The sequence below is a fragment of the Ambystoma mexicanum genome, chromosome 5p (assembly GCF_040938575.1).
Source record: "Ambystoma mexicanum isolate Mex_15411 chromosome 5p, UKY_AmexF1_1, whole genome shotgun sequence".
NCBI lineage: Eukaryota > Metazoa > Chordata > Amphibia > Caudata > Ambystomatidae > Ambystoma > Ambystoma mexicanum.
The window spans coordinates 721,687,075-721,707,163 of NC_090930.1; the positions used below are offsets into that span (position 1 = coordinate 721,687,075).

At 48.8% G+C, this 20,089-nt stretch overlaps 1 protein-coding gene across 1 annotated transcript in view; it reads right to left on the reverse strand.

Annotated features, from left to right (window-relative positions):
* Positions 1–3,257: 3,257 nt before the first annotated feature.
* The window catches only part of LOC138480573 (uncharacterized), an 878,042-nt gene continuing 861,210 nt past the window's right edge, over positions 3,258–20,089 (reverse strand). Inside the window, exons 7-8 of the mRNA XM_069612298.1 lie at positions 11,733–11,837; positions 3,258–3,401 (exon numbers count right to left, since the gene is read on the reverse strand). Of these exons, the coding sequence (XP_069468399.1) occupies positions 3,258–3,401; positions 11,733–11,837 (249 nt within the window). The remainder of the gene's footprint in view (positions 3,402–11,732; positions 11,838–20,089) is intronic.

Genomic DNA, 20,089 nt, shown 5'->3' on the forward strand with positions numbered 1-20,089 from the left:
GGCTCACACTCTTAGCAGGTGGAAAAAAATCAATCCTAGAAATCCAGCAAAGCTGCCGGGGGACTCACTAGGTAGGGGAATTCAACCATTTATGAGAATTCTCCCTAACAATCGCCACTAAGAAGGCAGCTTCGTATGTCAGGTGCTTAAGACTTGAATTATGCATAGGCTCAAATGAGGGCCCCATGAGCTTTGCTAGTACTACATTGAGATCCGAGCCTGGCGGTGGGTTTGAAATTGGAGTGTGGAGTCTTTACTCCCTCCATGAATGCTTTAATGACTGTAACCTTCCACCACGATACCTTACTTTGGGAGGTGGTGTATGTTGATAAAGCCACTAGGTGGACCTTTATGGAGTTGAATACTAACCCTGAGTCTAACAAGTGGAGCATATAATTTAGAATGTGGGATGGAGTACATTCTATGGGATTTATTTGCTTAGACTGCCACCAGATTACAAATCTCCTCCACTTGTCGAAATAACAGTGTCTGGTTTACATGCTTCCTTGAGGATATCCATACATCTTAGTGGTAGTTTCAGATGTCCAAACTCTGACTTCAGGAGCCATGCTGCCAAGTTCATTGAGTGAGGTTGAGAGTGAAATGTTATTCCCCCGTGTTGGGTCAGCAGGTTCTGGCATGGGAGTTTGATGGGATCGCACATTGCCAGTTTGCACAGATGTGGTTAACATGGATGTCTTGCCCACATGGGAGCAATTAGGATGAGCGTTATCTGTTCCCTGTGAATCTTATTAACCACTCCGCTCAGTAGAGGAGTTGGTGGAAAAGCATAAGCAAATTTCCCTGACCAGCTCATCCACAGGGCGTTCCCCTTGGAGTCTAGTTTGGGAAACATGGACGCGAAGTCTGGGCATTGCTTGTTTTCTCTTGTAGCGAACAAGTCTAGCGTGGGGTAACCCCACTGCAAAAAGATGTGGTCTACGACACTAGGGTCTAGTTGCCATTCATGTTCTTCTGGTAGGGGATCTCTGCTCAGAGAGCCTGCTAGAGTGTTGTTTACCCCTGGAACATGTTGGGAGGATAGGAACATCCCCTGTCTGCCCACCTCCATACTTTCTGTGCCAGCTTAGACAGATTTGGAGAGTATGTGCCCCCCTGCTTGTTGATATAGAACATTACAATGGTGCCGTTGGTTAGGATTTGTACCGACTGATTTGTTAGCTGCGCTTTGAATGCTTGAAAGCCATTGAATACTGCTAGGAGTTCCAGCAGGTTGATGTGGTTCTGTGCTGTGATGTGAGCCCAACAGATCATGTGCTGTGTGGTGAAGGTGATGTGCTCCCCACCTGGAGAGTGATGCGTCTGTTGTAACAATCGCTTGAAGTGCCGGGTCGTGGAAGGGTTTTCCCTTTAACATGTTTTTCTTTGTCCACCAGTGTCGGTTTTCTACTAGTGTTGGCGAAACAACCACTAGATCGTCCCACTGACCACTTGCCTGAGACCATTGTTTCGCCAACCACTCCTGCATGGGGCGCATGCGCAAACGTGCGTGTGGGACCAGATAAATACACAATGCCATCATGCCTAGTAAACGCACTGCTTTGCATGCGCTTATCTGGAAACCGGCTTGATACAGAGGTATTTGCCATAGCATGTTTTGAACTCTTTCCATTGATGGAAAGACTAACCCTGCTTCCGTGTTTAAGACCGCTCCTAGGAACATTTCTGTTGTGCTTGGCACAAGGCTTGATTTTTTCTCGTTTATTGAGAAGCCCAATTGGAAGAGAAGGTTTATGGTGCTTTGCGTGTTATGTTTGCAAAAATGGGGTGATTAACCTGTAATCAGCCAGTTATCCAGGTAGGGGTACACTGGGACTGCCTCCATGCGTAGGTGCGCTGCCACCACCGCCAGTACCTTGGTGAATAGCCTTGGAGCAGACGCTATTCCGAAGGGCAGCACCTTGAATTGATAGTGCTGGTTTGCTATCTTGAAACGCAAGAGCTTTCTGTGTGCTGGGAACATTGAATTATGAAAATAGGCATCTTTCATATTCAGTGTTGCAATGTAGTCCCCCCGTGTTAGCAGAGGGATAACTTCATGTAGTGTTGTCATACAGAATTTTTGTGGCTTTACATAAGTGTTTGCAGGGCGCAAGTCTATTACTGGGCGCATAGTTGGATCTTTCTTTGGCACGAGGAAGCAAGTTGAATAAATACCCTTGTTTACTTCGTTCGCTGGTACGGTACAATCTCTATGCCGTTTTTGAGTAACGGCACAGCGGCCTCCTCGAGAAGTTGTTATTCTTTTGTGGTTGACCTTTCTCGCGGGGGATGGTAGGATGCTCGTTGGATTAGCTCCACGCAATAGCCTCCCGCCACAGTCAATAGCACCCACTTGTCTGTGGTGATTCAATCCCATGCGTGGGTTAAGTGTGAAATACGCCCTCCTACTGGAGAGGCATGGAAGGGGACCTGGAGCAGTTTGTCATTGTTTTGGAGGTGTAGCTCCACCTCTGGATGCGGAGAACCTCTCCCGGCCACGAGATCGCTGCTGGCCTCTCTGGAATCCCTGCAAGGCGTGACCCTGGTTGTTACCCCAGAAAGAGCCCTAACCTTGTCCATAACCGGAACCCCTTTGTGAGTTCTGACCACAAAACTAACGAAAATTGCTTCCGCCTCTTTGGCCTGGTGGTTTGTTCGTTAGCTGGCCTAGAGATTTTAAAGGCATCATACTCCTCCTTAGCAGATTTTAATGCATCTTCCACAGCTTTCCCAAATAAGACGGTGGGTTCCACTGGCATGTTAAGGAGTGTTGCCTGAGTTAAATGTTTGACGCCAGACTGGCGCAGCCATGCGAGGCGTTTGATGATGGTACCTTCGGCAATGATCCTGCTCGCATTGTCTGCGGCATCCAAGTTGTTTAAGATGCAGCTGGATACTGCCTTGCCATCTGCAGCTAATAGGGCCAGTTGCGATTTGAGAGGTTCAGGAGCGGAAGCTATTAGTGTTGTCAACGAGTCCCACTTGTGGCAGTTGTAGCTTGCCAGTAGCGTTTGAGTTATTCGCAATCATTGTTTGGAAGGCTGCTGAAGTTGCCACCTTTCTCCCCATAGTGTAGAATTTTTTACTCTCCTTATCGGGAGGTGCCTCCGATGAGGCTACATGCATTACGGCCCTCTTTCTAGTTATGGTTACCACAAGCGAGTCCGGTTTTAGCTGGCCCCTGATGTAAAGTGGGTCTGATGGTGCTGGACTGAAGAGTTATCAACACGTGGGTTGACTGTTTGGTTTGGGGTCTACAGAGAAGGTTTAATCCTTCTTTGGATGGACATAAGGATAGGAATGAATTGGGTGGCAGCTTTCTTGACCCCCAATATATCTTCCATAAGATCTTTATCCAGCTCAGCTGCCTTTATAAGCATATTGTTACTAATGCTTTTCTGTTTTGTAAAAATTGTTATACAATTAAATTAAAAAAAATAAATAAATAAGCATATTGTTATAGAGTGGCTGATTGTCAACTGGTGAATTGGCCACTGGTGAGTCTTGGTGAATTGGTGAGGCTAGGTTGTACACCTCTCTTCCTCATCATAATAACGGTCTGTTTCTTGTAAGGTTTCATTGTCGTCAGTGTCTGTACATCATACAGATCACTCAGGACTGGGTCTACTTGAGGCGAAATAGGAAGGGTGTCAGGGCATGGCCTCTTAGCTTGGAGGCTGGGAGGTTGAAGCCTTGGTTGTCTATGTCTTCAGCAGTCCATGTGGCTGAACTTGGAATGCCTGCAGGGTACTGAGGAGTAATTGACTGTCCCTGGGGTGTAGGCTGGCCTTGAGGTGTAGACTGGGCCTTGTTTTTTAAGGCTTCTGTTAAGGTCTCTTCCTCCTGGAAAACAGTGCGTCTTTCCCTGTGAGTTGTGGTAGACTTGTCCTTGCTAGACTTTTCCTTGTGAGTGACTCTGGGAGGAGTGTTTTTTTGAATCATTTGATTTAAGCAAGCTTTCAGGGACATGCTTCTGCACCAAGTGGGCTAATCCAAGGATCATGGTGCTTAAAGTCGTTTGACATGGTGTGTCGACTTTCGGCAGAACAAAGCCTCGTCTTCTGACATTCGGCGTTCCGTAGTGGGTTTGGACACTGCGTCTGGTTTGTCTTTCGACTTACAGGCCTGTCGTGAGGCGATCGGGACCTTGAGTGCTCAGATGACAGGGATTCGGTGGACCTCCCCCTTGACGCGTGTGTGGGTGGTTGGTCGACGATGGCGTCGATTCCTTGCCCTTGGCTATGTGCTTAGTGCTGGGAGTAGTGCGAGTGCTTCGCCACCGGGTGTCGTCCCCGTAATAGAGCCGCGGGCCTGTCTCCTGGGGTCAGGGGCTTGCACTTGCGAATCTAACGGTTCCCCGTCGTCTTCACTGTCTGAAAAGACTGCGACGCTATCATCACTTTGTCTTTCGGTCCCAGCGTGTCTTAGGCTTGAAGAGCTTGCAGGCTCGACAATGCCCCTTGTCGTGATCTCGTGCCAGACACAGATTGCACACCCGGTGCTTGTCTATCCAGGGAAACTTTTAATTACAACAGCCAACAATTGGATCAGTCGCCCCCCGCCCCACTCGCATCTGTCGGCATAAAAGGTGCCTTAATAAATGGCCGCTCTATGGTAGCCCATGCTACTGACATAGAGGACATAATCCAAAATGAAAACTCCAATGTTGTCTGATCAGAAAGAGCCTGTTGACATTTATAGAGCAAAGAGGAGTTTTAGAATCCCATGGAAACATTTCAACAGTGTGTACAGAGGATGCTCGAATGAGACTTGTACTGGCGTGGTGACAAGGGGCGTAACCCTAAAGTTAGCCTCTGCTGATGTCAGCTTGAGGGGCGTGTGTTCCGATTTACTGTTGCCAGGGCACTTCAACTTAGAGCGATTAATCAACGGATAATATCACAAGATGGCAGTTCCCGAACTGCGTGTGTCACATTACTAAATCTCAGAAAATCAAAGTTAAGATGTATTGGAAAAAATAGTTTTATCAATATATGCTCAAAAACACAAGCCCTATTCATAGGGATAAGTACATGCCTGAGAGAAGTTCTCCTTTCTCCTGGAGTTTGCATCAGTAATCCTTTCAATAATAGAAGCACATGTCATTCAGAAAGTGGCTAGGAAAATGAGATCTAAGGTTGGTATTGCCCGGTTGCCCTTTTGAATCTATCTTTATGTGAAAGGCCACAAGAATAGATCAAATCTTGCCTATGTTAACAGATCCATAAAAGGATGTATGCCTAGCAGGGAGACAGGCCCATTTAAATAGAGCTTGTACTTTTTATGGAGGCTGGTAGGCATTCAGGAGGTTGCAGTATTGGTGCTGGCTATCAAAAAACCCTTTATTCAGATGGATCTTCATTCGCCTGATAAAGGAAGTCAAGTAGGATAAATGTGAAAGGGTATTTTTATGGTAGACTAGGTTTGGTGAGGGGGTGGTTAGGGTGCCCACTTGCCAAGTACTCTAAAACGAGACCGGTGTCACTTGAGTCTAAGACAGATTTCAACCACTTTGCTGGTGATCTGTCTGTGCGATGATGAAGAACAAGTTACTTTCTTACCTGGTAACGTACTTTCGATGGGATGGTCCGACGACGTATTCCATGACAGGTAATGTCCACAGCTGTGCTGCTTCGGAAAATCTTTGGTGTCTGCGTCCTGCGTCGATGACGTCGATGCGCCGATCCCCGAGGACCTCCTCCGACGGCCGACGTCACCCGATGTGATAAGTAGGACGCATGATGCCCATAGCCTCAGTTATAGTTTTTTTCCCAGAACGTGTGCCACCAGTTTTCTGCCAGTCAGACACACAGGGCCTTGCGGAACGCAAGCTGCAATTGCAAAAGAAATTCTGCAGCGGGGAAGGCAGGGAGGGAGCAATATGGAATACGTCGTCGGACCATCCCATCGAAAGAACGTTACCAGGTAAGAAAGTAACTTGTTCTTCGAGGGGATTGGGTCCTCCGACGTATTCCATATCTATGACAGACTCCCAAAGCAGTACCAAGCAAAGAGGTGGGAAAGAATTTAGAATACAAATTTAGCATGGCCAATCAAATTGCGGAATAGAGAACTGCCTTGCCAAAGGCCAGATCTTGCCCTCTGATGGAATCGAGGGAATAGTGACGTACAAAAGTATGTACTGAAGCCCAGGTGGCTGCATCACAGATGTGACGAATAGGAACTCCCCTCTGCAGAGCAGTAGATGCAGCCACTCCTCTGGTAGAATGGGCCCACAAGCCAGCCGGAGGGTCCTTACCTGCCAAGCGGTAACACTCGGAGATAGCTAAAATAATCCAATGAGACAAAGTCTGTTTCGTCACAGCTTGTCCCAACCGCTTTCCAGCGTAACCAATGAAAAGTTGATCGTCCACTCTGACCCGGGACATGCGCGAAATATAAAAGCTCAACGCTCTCCGAGGATCAAGCCTATGGAGCCTCTCCTCTTCCTTACCAGGATGTGGAGGAGGATAGAACGCCGGAAGAACAACCTTCTGGCTCAAATGAAATTCCGAAACCACCTTCGGAAGAAAAGAAGGACAAACTCTAAGGACAACCCTGTCCTTATGAAACACAGTGAAGGGTGGCTTAACAAAGTGCCTGTAACTCACTCACTCTGCGAGCGGAAGTAAACACAACCAAAAACACAGTTTTCAGAGTCAACAGCCTCAAAAGGCAAGAATGTAAAGGCTCAAACGGAGCACCCATAAGAAATTTAAGAACAAGGTTCAAATCCCAACCTGGCACCAAAAAAGGTGACGGAGGGAACACATTAGTGAGCCCTTTCAAAAACTGCGAAATTAAAGGAATCTTAAAATAGGAACACTCTTCAGACGAGCGCTTAAATATGGACAGCGCCGCCAGGTAACCTTTAATGGTCCCAGCTTGCAAGCCCCTGTGGGCCAAAGAAAGCAAAAAAGACAAGACCATGGGAATGTCACATTCAAAAGGATCCACATTCTGAACTCTGCACCAGTCGCAGAACTTTCTCCAACGGTAACGGTACAGAGACTTAGTTGTCGGCTGCCTGGCCGAGAGCAACACCTCCATCACGTCTTCAGGGAGGTGCCAATCCTTATACCTCAACCTTTCAGAAGCCAAGCGTGAAGATTGAGGGATCTGACCTCTGGATGGAGAACATGACCCCCCTCCCGTGAGAGCAGATCGTCTCGGTAGGGAAGACGACGTGGAGGGCAGATGGACAAGTCTAGAAGGTCCGGGTACCACGTCCTCCAGGCCCACGCCGGAGCAATGAGGATCATCCGGGAACCGAACCTCTGTAACCTCCGCAGCACTTGCGGGATGACGGGGACTGGAGGAAACGCGTACAGCAGTGGGAACGACCACTCCACCACGAACGCGTCTCCTAAGGCTCCTTTTGGAGGAAATTCCCGCGAGCAAAACCTTTTGCACTTCCGGTTGACACTGGAGGTGAAGAGATCCACTTGAGGGGTCCCCCAAAGGGCAAAGATCTCCAGGAGAATCTCCTGAGCCAGCTCCCACTCGTGAGAGATCGTGCTCTGCCTGCTCAGAGCATCCGCCGTCTTGTTGTCTCCGGCCAGATGAACCGCCAAGATCGAAACTTCCTGCTGGATGGCCCAGGACTCGAGCTGCATCGCCTCCCTGCACAGCAGAAGTGACCCTGCCCCCCCCCCCTTTTTGTTGAGGTAGTGCATGGCCACTGTGTTGTCTGTTAGAATCAGGACACTCTTTCCACGCACAGTCGGCAGAAAAGCCTTCAGGGCAAGCCTGACGGCCCTCAGCTCCAACAGATTGATATGGAGTCTGGACTCCGATGGAGACCAACGACCGCTGACTGTCAACTCGTTGGCATGAGCTCCCAATCCCGTGAGGGATGCGTCCGTCACGATCGTCACCTCCGGCCAGGCCAGCCAAAATGGCGCCCCTTTCATCAGATTGCCCTCGACGGCCCACCACAGAAGGTCCCGGGCAACCGAGGGCGGCAGCTGAACAGGGTCCGACAGCCTGCCGGAGGACTGAGACCACTGGAGCTTGAGTGCCCACTGCAAAGATCTCATCCGCAGACGAGCCTCTGGCACCAGAAGAATGCAGGATGCCATGAGGCCGAGCAGTCTCAAGAACTCGGACGCTGGGAGATTCTGGGCAAACAAACTTGTGCACCATCTGCTGAATGTCAAGAGCCCTCCCCTGAGGAAAACACTGCCCCAGGGACGTGTCGAGCACTGCTCCGATGTACTGGGGCGCTCCGTTGTTGTCAAATGGGACTTCTTTAAATTGAGGGAGAAGCCCAGCCTGTGAAGGGAGTGGCAGGTGAAGGACAGATGATCCAGGACTTGCTCGGGAGAGCTCCCCCTGATCACCCAATCGTCCAGGTAGGGGTAGACGAGAATCCCCCTTTCCTGAGATGCGCTGCCACCACCACCTTGAGCTTGGTGAAAACCCTCGGGCAGAGGTCAATCCGAACGGCAGGACCCGAAACTGAAAGTGCGAGTCGCCGAACGCGAACCTCAGGTACTTCTTGTGCTTGGGATGGATCGGCACATGGAAGTAAGCATCCTTGAGGTCGAGAGACACCAACCAGTCCTGAAGTTGAAGGGCCTGGAGGACTTGAGAAAGTCACCATCTTGAACTTGTCCTTCCTGAGGAGTTTGTTCAAACTGCGCAAGTCCATGATGGGTCTCAATCCCCCGTCTTTCTTTGAAATCAAAAAATAAGGGGAATACCATCCCTTGTTCCTCTCCGCTACAGGCACCAGTTCTATGGCGCCTTTCTCCAGCAGGGCTTGAATTTCCTGCATAAGGAGCGGATCCGGACTTCTCAAAGAGAGGTTGCCTGGTGGATTGTCGTGAGGCCTCTGCCGAAAAGGAAGACAGTAGCCGTGGGTTATGATCTCCAGAACCCACACATCCAAAGTAATGGCTTGCCACTCTACAAGATGCTGCGCCAGCCTTCCCCCAACCGGCAAACCATGGGACCTGGCCTTATGACTGAGTGGTAGCGGCTGCGGCGTTGCCTGAGGGCAAAGAGGCAACTGCCCGAGCGGCCTTGGCACCTCGAGTACCTTTGTTTCCACCTCTGGCACTCTTACGATGGCCTCTTTGACTGCTAGCTCCTCTCGCTTTACTGAAGGACGAGTAATAGCGAAAGGAACCTCCCCTCCATTGCTGTCCCCAAGGACGAAAAGGCAGAGGTTGGCGAACTGCAGCGCACAACGACTTTGCTGCAGCTTTGGAGGTCTGCAACCTCTCAAGGTTCTCGTCAGCCTTGCTGCCAAAAAGGTGTTCACCGTCAAAGGGCATGTTGAGGAGCCAGGACAGCACATCAGGAGCGAACACAGACTTCCGCAACCACGCAAACCTGCGCATTACGGTGCTCGCCGCCATGGACCTGCTGACACAATCCGCCAAGTCCAAACCCGACTGAACGGCCTCACACATGGCATCCTTGCCATCCTGAACCATAGCAAGGAAACCATCCCGTTCGTCCCCTTCAGGAATATGTTCAGCCGCGAATGCAACACAGTTCCACAGAGTGTGTGTGAAACGAGACGAGGCACATATGGAGTTGGCCGCCTGAAGCGCCATACCCCCAGAAGAAAACACTTTCTTCGCCCAGCCGTCAAAACGTTTGTCGTCCCTATCCAGAGGGATGGTAGGATACGCCGCCTGCTTTGCCGGGGCCGTAGCCGCCTGCACCACCAAACTCTCCGGGGTGGGGTGCCTAGACAAGTAGCAGGGGTCGCTACTGGCTGGACGGTATTTTCGCGACAAAGACTAGCCCACTGCCGGGAGACTCTCCAGAGCAGTCCAAGCCGCCGCCACCCTTCTCTGCAGAGCCATATGAAAAGGCAAAACCAGGTCAGTGTGTGGACCGAGATCAAGGACGTCCGTGAGATCATCCTGAACGAACTCCCCTGGGGGAGCTGACCAACCCAAGTACTCGGTAACCCGAGACATAAGGCGCCAATAGGAAGAATCGGCATGAGTGCCAGGCTCCGGCCAACAAAACTCCACCTCCGGAGAGGTGCCCAGTCCACTGGCATCATGCAGCGACTGCCTCAGGTCATCAAACTGGCTATGGCCCGAGATAAGGTCATCTGGAACCGTAACCGGAACCAGGCCGCCATCAGAGCCTTCATCACCCTCTGAAATGTACTCCAGGCGGGGAGAGGAAGACCTCTGCGGACCAAAGCAGTGCCGGACCTTAGCCATAGCCATAGCCTTTCTAGGGGCAAATCCCATGCCACGGGGCCCCTCCGACACTACCGCGTCAAAAGGTGTCGAGGGCGCCGAACAAGTCGGCGTCGACAGAAAAGGCGCCGACGTCAAGCGAATCGGCGTCGACATCAGCTGCAGCGCCGCCAGCATCGACGGCGTCGACAGTCCTCGAAGCCGGAGCTCCGAGCGTGTCTCTCGACAACCTGGGTGCCGACGGCATCGACAACCCCCTCTGAGGCGGAGCCTCGAGAGAAATCGTCGACGAATTCGGCGCCACAGGCGTCGACGTCTTATTCGAAGACGGCACAGGATCACGCGGTCTCGAGCGCGTCGAGGACCGGGACCTGGAACGGGCATGGCGAGAACGGCTACCCTTGTCCGAGCGGGAACTTTCCCGCGAGCCGTGCCAACCACCCGCGCCCGAAGGCGTACGGGCGGTGTCTCTCGACCGGTGCCGTCCGACCCCACTCGGAGGCGCGGATGGACCGGTGCCCTGCGATTCCAGAATCGCTAGCATCTGCTTCCCGAAGGAAGCCCATTCCTCCGGTGTCGCTTGCATGGAGGGATAAGTGACCCGCCGACGGGCGGAGTCCTCGGAAGAGGACGGGTAAGGCGACCTATGAAGGCGCTTCCGGGAATGCCTAGAAGAGGCGGAGGAGTGGCGATACCGACTCCTGGAAGGAGACCCACCAGACTTCCGACGACGACGCGGAGAGTCACCCCTCGAGTCATCGGTCGAAAGCCCCGCAGACCTCGACTTCCGGGGCTTAGACACCCGGCCTACCGACAGCTTCTTCTTGCGTTCCCGCAAGGCCTTTGCAGTGAGCGACTGGCAGTCGACACAGTCGTCCGCATCGTGGGCCTCCCCGAGGCACCAGAGGCAGGCGTTGTGCAAGTCCGTGACCGACATCTTGGACCCACAGTCCCTGCAGTTCTTGAAGCCCGGACGCGGGGTCGAAGATGAGGAAGACATCGCCACGAACAGGTCTTCACAACAAACCGAACAGGATCAACGAACCGAGAATAGAAAACCGCAAACTCCAACGAGTCGAGGCGTACCGAGATTCACGAAGCGAACACGTTCGCGGAAAAAACAGAACTGAGGCTATGGGCGTTGTGTGTCCTACTTATCACATCGGGTGACGTCGGCCGTCGGAAGAGGTCCTCGGGGACGGCGCATCGACGTCATCGACGCAGGCGCCAAAGATTTTCCGAAGCAGCTCAGCTGTGGACATTGCCTGTCATAGATATGGAATACGTCGGAGGACCCAATCCCCTCGAAGTAGTGTTTCGGTAATTCTTGTCACCTTAAAACGGGAGCGAGAAGGGGGTTCTGTCCATCTGACAACGTGCATTGAATGAATGGAAAAGCATTCAATAGGACTTTAGAAATAAGTTTATGATTTTATTGGTGCAATATTAAAATGTTGTGGCTTCGACAAGGTGGTTCTACAACTTTTTAATGAAAATAAATAAGGAATTAAACATCACCACCATTACAAATATCGCCTGAACTGTCATATGGATTACCTTGTTTTGCTCTTTTCCTCTTTGTTTAGCATCTAAAACCTTTTTTTCATAGTATTCCTTCTTTCTGTGTGATGGCACCTTCTTTCCATTCTTTGAAAACAATCCCTAAAATGTCAAAAGAATTAGGTTACATAGTTTCTCTGATTAAGTATTGTACTCTTTCTCTCAACTTACATCTTGCTTCTAAAGTATAGTTTTTTGTCTATCTCAGCTCTGAGAATGCAGTTAAACATAGCAATGCTCCTCTGAATAAGTAATTAAAAAAAGGTCAGTTTAGTTGCCAACAAATATCGACTTGGACTGTGTGTGGGGTGCAGAGAACCACCGTAGATTTGTGCTTTACATTCAATGCTGCACAATAAAGCATTTGTCCTTAAAACGGACATCTACACAATTTCATTACCTGAATGGGTGACAATTGAGATATATTTGTGCCAATGTGCCAATAATAATGAAAAATCATTGCAAATGTGCCAATAATAACTAAGGGCTTACAACAGGGCAAAACAAACTTTAACATATGTTCTCAAATTAAAACAGATAAGAGATTAGCATCCTATATAAAAAAAAAGTAGATATGTAAGCCAACCAACTGCTAAATTAATGACTAAAGCTGCATATCAATAGATTGCAACCAGGATCACCATAATCTTGAAGAACTATTCAAGGTTCTAGCTGATGTTACAAATCCCGAGGACCTGGCCAGCCCTATACTACCAACTCATGTGACGAATAGGCAGCCTTTCATCTAGAAAATGTCATCACTAGTCAAGACATCAAAGCTGCTCAGTTATACACCCAAGAGAACGTGTTTCGATGGATACCAATTCTGGGCTAAGGAACACCCTATAATTACTAAAACTTTCAGTAGTAAAAAGGTACAGTTGGCCAGGTTCAATTCATAATGCCATCACTTTAAATGCCATCAGAGCTCTTTCCATGAAATGTAACTTGGAAAAACAAATAGAAATGGCTGAAGACCCTATACCAGCAATGCAAACCATAACACATGTCTGACCACTTGGCAATTACCAAGACACTCAACAAATGTGGACTATTGGAAAAAAATAACTTTGCATTGGGCAATCATTTTTCCATCTTGGACTTCATTTTAGGCAGACTGGTTATTTATGAATGTAATTAAGGTACCCATAATGGAGACATAGTATTACAATTAAGTAACCTTTCTTTCTGCAGAAAGGAGTCTGGATTATTTATTAACATTGAAAAGCCCATTCCTACCATCAGAGTTGGGAAGGGAGCAGGAGGAAAAGGACTCAATGGTGGCAAAAAGGAAAAGCAACACCGCAGAGCATTAAACCAAACAAATTAATAAGGGATGCCTGGCACACTCGGCACAAGCATTAGAATCAAAACAATATTCTGCAAAGGTATGGATGGATTGCCAAGTAGCATCTTTTCAAATTGCTAAAACAGCTTAAAGCAATGGTCCACCTACTGATAACACAGAGTATTGCAGGCTACTGGTTGACCAGCAATTCATTGCTTACTCATTGGGAACCTTGTCCTATCTGCTGCATAAATGACAAACGCTTGCTTTGACTTTCTAATGTTTGTCCAGTGTGTTCTTTTCAGAGTGTGAAGAGGCCTCACCTCTGGAGTCGATGGATATGGGGAAAAGATGGTAATGAAACTGTTTAACATCGAAATCCTCCACCAAGATGTGCGAGTGTGATGTGTGCATTCGCTCATTAGTGGCCCATTAAATGTGCCAAAACAATTTGCATTTGCCATGGGGGAAAGCGAGACGTCTAACTGGAGGATAGATTTTCTTTAGGCCGTCAAAGCAAATAAAAAATGTTTTTTTTAAAAAAAAGAAAATCACAGGGACCGCAAAAGTACGACCCTTGAGAGGGATGCTTTCTGTAAGCACAGATGGATGCCAAATGTTCTTCTGGTAGTGCTCTTTCTTCTAGACGTGTCATTGGATTTGAACATTTTGGCATCACAGATTGAGCCTCTTCAACTTAAAGGCATAGGATGTTCTAGTGGATGGTTGTCTTGCTTATTTCAGGACGCACATGCAGCTCTAAGGAAGACTGAAGCGGATGTACTTGTCCAGTAAGTCCTGTTTACCAACTGCAGGCTGTGATTTCACACTGAACAATTCATACTGAACAGGAATCACGCAGTAGCTCCAGAGGCAGCTAGATTGACAGATAAAAATTGTCTGAATACCACTGGTGGTGGGGCCAGGATCTGACTGGATCATTATCCTTCTGTACTTCCATTGCTTGATCACCTGGGCAAGCAGAGCCATCGGAGGAAAAACAAAAAATGCTTAACTAATTTATGAAAACTACATTTCCATCCAGTTTGGAAAGTCACCAATATCAGTTTACCTCTACGTATCGATATTATTTAGAACTTGGTATTACTCACTCCTCTTTTTTGAAGTAAGTGTCGAGGAAATCAGTTTGAACGGTTGGTTCTCTCGGCAAGTGCACAGGCATATGTGTCCATTGTGTTGCCAATAATCAATGCCAAGTGATTTGAGTGCAGGTAACACGTCAAAGTCATATTGTCTGAAAGTGGCAAAATGGGATATGTTCCGATTGAGGGAATAAAATCCATGCGGGCTAGATGTAGTACCAATAGAGCTAGAATTTTGTAAATATTCGGACCACAGAAGAACAGGTTACTTACCCCTGATAACATTCTTTCAACTGGTTGTTCCTCCAACTTATTCCTGATCTATGACATGTAGTGTCCACAGCTCGGCTGCTTTGGAAATGTTTCGGCAGAGGGCGACCTGCGTTGGATGGTGTCGAGTCAATGTCTCTCGAAGGCCTCCATCGAGGGTGACGTCATCGGATGTCATAAGTAGCAGGCAGGGTGCTCGTTGCCTTAGTTCTGGTCCCCCCCTCCTCGTGTAGCAGAAATGGCCACCACATGACCATACTCAGCCTTGTTGGAACGAAAGCTGTAATAGCATGGGAAATTCTACAGAGGGGTAGGCTGGGAGGGCGATGAGGAATACATTGGAGGAACATCCAATCGAAACAACGTTACCAGGGGTAAGTAATTTGTTCTTTGAATGGATTGTGTCCTCCAATGTATTCCTCATCTTTGACAGACTCCCAAAGCAGTATCCATGAGTGGAGGAGGGTGAAGAATTTGGTAAAGACATTAAAGGGCAGAGTAAAGCACTGCCTTACCAAAACGCCACATCCTGAGCATTCTAAGTATCCAGGGAATAATGCTTAATAAACGTGTGTATCGAAGACCACGTTGCAGCATGACATATGTACTTAATCGGAACACCCCTTTGAAGGGCTGTCGACGTAGCAATGCCTCTGGTTGAATGAGCACGCAAGCACTCAGGAGGGACCTTGCCCGTTAAAGTATAGCATTCAGAAATAGTGAGGATGATCCACCTAGACACGGTCTGTTTAGACAGAGCCTGCCCTAGCTTGTGCCCGGTATACCCCACAAAGAGCTGGTCGTCCACTCACACCTTGGACATTATAGAAATATAAAACCTCAAAGCTCTCCAACATATGAAGCCTTTTCTCTTCCTTAGTAGGATGCAGAGGGGGATAGAAGGCAGGTAGCACAATTTTCGGACTCAAATGAAAGTCCGAAACTACCCTAAGTAGAAAGGAGGGTTGGACAACATAACCCTGTCCTTGTAGAATACAGCAAAGGGTGGCTTGGAAAAAAGTGCCTGCAACTCGCTCATGCAGATGTAAGAGCAACCAATAGAAAGGTCTTAAATGTTAAGAAGCTCAATAGACACAAGTGCAATGGTTCAAATGGAACACCCATCAGAAACATTAAGACCAAGTTAAGGTCCCAAACAGAAACCTGAAATGGTGAAAGCAGGAACACATTTGTGAGCCCTTTTAGAAATTGAGTAACCAAAGGAATCTTAAAATAAGAACATTCCTCGGATGAGCGCTTAAAGATTGAGAGCACCAACTGAAAACCCTTGTGGGCTTAAGAAAGCAAAAATGATAGAACATCCAGAGTCAAACATGAAAAAGGATTACCATTCTTTTCTATGCACCAGTCGCAGAACTTATTCCAACAGCAACGATACAGAGACTTTGTTGCCGGCCGCCCGTCCGAAAGCAACACCTCCATTACATCATCAGGGAGGTCCCAATCCTTGTATCTCAACATTTCAGAAACCATGCATGAAGGTTGAGAGTCTTGACCTCTGGATGAAGAAGGGGGTCTCTTTGGGGAAGACGCATCGGCATGTCCAGAAGGTCCGGGTACCACACTCTCCTTGCCCAATCCAGAGCCAGCAGGATCATGCGAGTCCCGAACCATCTTAACCTCCTGAGAACTTGAGGAATGACGGGGAAATGGAGGAAATGCATACAGTAGCGGGAATTCCCAATCCACCACTAACGCGTCTCCTAGAGCTCCTCTCGGAGAAAATTCCCTTGATCAGTACTGCTCGCACTTCCGGTTGGCAGCATTCACGAACCGATCCACCTGTGGGGTTCCCCAAAAGGAAGAGACCTCTTGAAGGACTTCCTGAGCTATTTCCCACTCATGGGAGACTGCGCTCTGCCTGCTCAGAGCGTCCGCCGCCGTGTTCTCCTCCCCAGCCAGATGAACTGCCGCCAGTGAGATTCCTTCTTGAATTGCCCAAAACCTGAGCTGCATTGCCTCTCTGCACAGTGGTAGTGACCCTACACCTCTCTTGTTAAGGTAATGCATGGCCACCGTGTTGTCCGTCATTATCAGGACATTCTTCGCCCGTACACACAGCAGGAAAGCCTTCAGTGCTAGCCCGATTGCTCTCAGATCCAAAAGATTGATGTGTAGTTTGGACTCCGATGGATATCAACGACCGCTGACGGTCAGATCGTTGGCGTGCGCTCCCCACCCTCGGAGGGAAGCGTCCGTCACCACAGTTACATCTCTGGCCATGACTGTCAAAAAGGTTCTCCCTTCATGAGGTTTTCTACACAGACCCACCACAGAAGATCCTGTGACACCCTGACCGGAACCTGAGGGTGATCCGACATCTTGCCTTAGAATTGGGACCATTGATCCTGAGCGCCCATTGAAGGGACCTCATTCTCAGACGGGCCTCTGGCACCAGAAAAATGTAGGATGCCATGAGGCAGAGTAACCTTAAGAATTTGAAGGTCGGAAAACTCTTGGCATTCTGAAATTTGGTTACCATCTGGAGAATGTTTTGAGCCCTCAGTTTGGGTGGCAAGCACTTCCAAGGACGTATCTAAGTCAGCCCCGATGTACTGGAGCTGTTGGGAAGGTGTCATATGGGACTTCTTGAAATTGAGTGAGAAGCCCAGTCTGTGAAGGGAGTGACAGGCAACGTTGAGATGACCCAAGGCCTGTTTGGGAGAACCTGCCCTGATCAGCCAATCGTCCAGGTAGGGGTAGACGTGAATCTCCCTCCCTCCCCCCATCTCCTGACATGTGCTGCCACTACCACCCATCAGCTTGGTGAATCCCCCCGGGCAGAGGTCAACTCGAATGGCAGGACTCGAAACTGAAAGTGCGAGCCGCCAACAGCAAACCTCAGGTATTTCCTGTGCTTGAGATGGATCGGCACATGAAAACAAGCATCCTGAAGGTCCAATGGCACCAACCAATCCTGAAGTTGGAGGGCCTGAAGGAACTGAGAAAGAGTGACCATCTTGAACTTGTGCTTCCTAAGGAACTTGTTCAAGTATCTCAAGTCCAAGATGGGTCTCAGTCCCCCGTCCTTTTTGGGAATCAAAAAATAAAGGGGAGTACCAGCCCTTCTCTGCTACAGGCACTGGTTCTTTAGCACCTTTCTCTAGCAGGGTTAATATTTCCTGCACAAGGAGCGGATCTGGAACCCTCAAAGAGTGTACTCCTGGTGGATTGTTGTTAGGCTTCCGCAGAAAAGGAAGGCAGTAGGCTATTGTTTCCAGAGCCCAAGCATCTGAAGTAATGGCTTGCCATTCTAATAGATGCTGAGACAGCCTGTCCCCCACAGGTGTGCTGTGACGGAAGGCCTCAGAGCGGTTTTGAAGCAACAGTAGCAGAGCCTGATGGCAAAGAGGCTGATGCTTGAGCGGCTTTGGCACCTCTAACTCGTCCACTACGAGCAAACTTACGTTGACCTCTTTGACTGGCCATTCCACTCACCCTTCCAAATGACGAGTAGTAGCGAAAAGATCTACCCCTCCATTGCCGTCTGCTAGGACAAAAAGGCTGAGGCTACCGGACAGCGGCGCCCAAAGACTTGGCGGCTGCCTTAGAGGTCTGCAGCTTCTCAAGGCTCTCGTCAGCCTTGCTGCCGAAATGGTGAGACCCGTCAAATGGCATGTTCAGAAGTCTAGCCTGCACATCTGGTGCAAAACCTGACTTCCGCAACCACGCAAACCTGCGTATTACGGTGCTCTTAGCCATGGACCAGCTGACACTGTCTGCAACATCCAACCCAGACTGAAGGGATTCACATATGGCTTCCTTGCCGTCCTTAACAAGAGCTAGGAAGCACTACCTTTCCTCCCCTTCGGGAATATGCTCAGACGCCTAAGAGTGTACGAGTATCTAGCACAGGCACAAATGGAGTTGACTGCCTTCAACCCCATACTCCCAGCCGAAAACACCTTGCGCGCCCCTCCAGGCGCTTGTCGTCCCTATCTGCAGGTATGGTAGGGTATGCAGCCTGTTTCGAGGTAGCCGTGGCTGCCTGAAACACCAGACTCTGTGGGGTGAGATGACAGTTAGCCGGGGTTGCTACTGGAAAAGCAGTATTTTCTTGTCAAAGACTTGTTCACCGCTGGATTAGTCTCCAGGGTTTCCCAATTTCTGGCCACCCTGTTCTGCAAAGCCACATGAAACGGCAAAATGGGATCTGAAGAAGGACCCTGATCCAAAATGTCCGTAAAATCATCCTGATCATAATTAGTAATAGGCCTGGACCAGACCAAATACTCCCAAACTCTCGACATACGGCATCTGTAAGAGGAGTCGGCATGCTCCACCGGGTCAGGATTGCCGAACTCCAGCTCAGGAGAAGTGTCTGTAACACTGGCATTATTCAAGGTATCACAAAGACCCTACATCCTACTCTCCTCCTCTCCTCCGAGATGAGGCATTTTGGCACATTAGGAGTCCCAAACTGGACACCAAAAGGAGCATCATCCTCCTCAGAATGCTCATCCTCCACAAAAATGGAGTGCAGAGACTTAAAAAAAGTCTCTTTGGCAAAGGAGTACACCTTTTCTCAAATAGAATAGCCAGAGGTTTCAAAGTCGTCAACTTCGACACCGCCTTTTTTGGAGGATCCACCGTTACCAGGGGCTGCACCGGCAAAATTGGCGCAGATGGCGTCAGTGTCGACAACGGCGCAGAAAGCATAGTTGGTCTGACCGGGGTGGAGGACCCGACAGGCACTATCGACTGGCGTGGCATCGAAGGAGTCGATGGCTTCGATGCTTTGGTTGGTTTTGCTGGAGACGAAGACCGTGACCTCTCTTTTTTAAGAAAACACTTATATAGAGTGCGCTTCTGGCAAGAAACAGTATCGTCACACCAACAAGATTACTTCTTAGTATTTATTTTTTGCATTAGTATCATGCACTTTCCTTCTTCATACATTAGTTCGCATCCTAGTAATTTTTTCTCTCTTCATACATTGATTCGCATCCTAGTATATTTTTTCTCTCTCATTCTCTATACTAGTATGCAAATCAATGTATGAAGAGAGAAAAAATGTACTAGTATGCGAACTAATGTATGAAGAAGGAAAGTGCATGATACTAATGCAAAAAATAAATGCTATCTAAGAAGTAAACTTGTTGGTGTGACGATACTGTTTCTTGCCAGAAGCGCACTCTATATAAGTGTTTTCTTAAAAAAGATAATTTGAATAAAATATTGCAGCAGCCGCAATATACACTTAAGGGTGCAGCATCTAGGTAAATGAATAACTAAACTTTGCACTTATAAATCGCCAAATTAGGAAGAAAAAGCCAGCAAGGACTGCAATCAGTTATACAAAAAACTGACCTCTCTGTACGTCTCGATCGATCCTTGGATACCTTGTCCGGACGAGGCCTCGAAGGCTCCAGATGTGGATCATGCCATTTACTCTGGCTCGAAAGCGTGAGTATCTGGCAGAGACCGTTCCCTGCAGGCTTCATCAGAAGGCGCAGACGGGGCATTGCCCTGCTTTTCGAAAATGTTAAGCATTTCCGCGTGGAAAGCTTCCTACTCAGCAGGCGTTGAATGCTTGGATGGACAACTCACCCTCTCGGGGGTGCCGCCTGAAGATGACGAGGAAGGCGACCGGCGGTGCCTTCTCCTCGAGCGCTTCGATGAGGACGAGTGGCGGGAATCACTCTGGGACCTTGAATGTTTGGCCTTCCTCT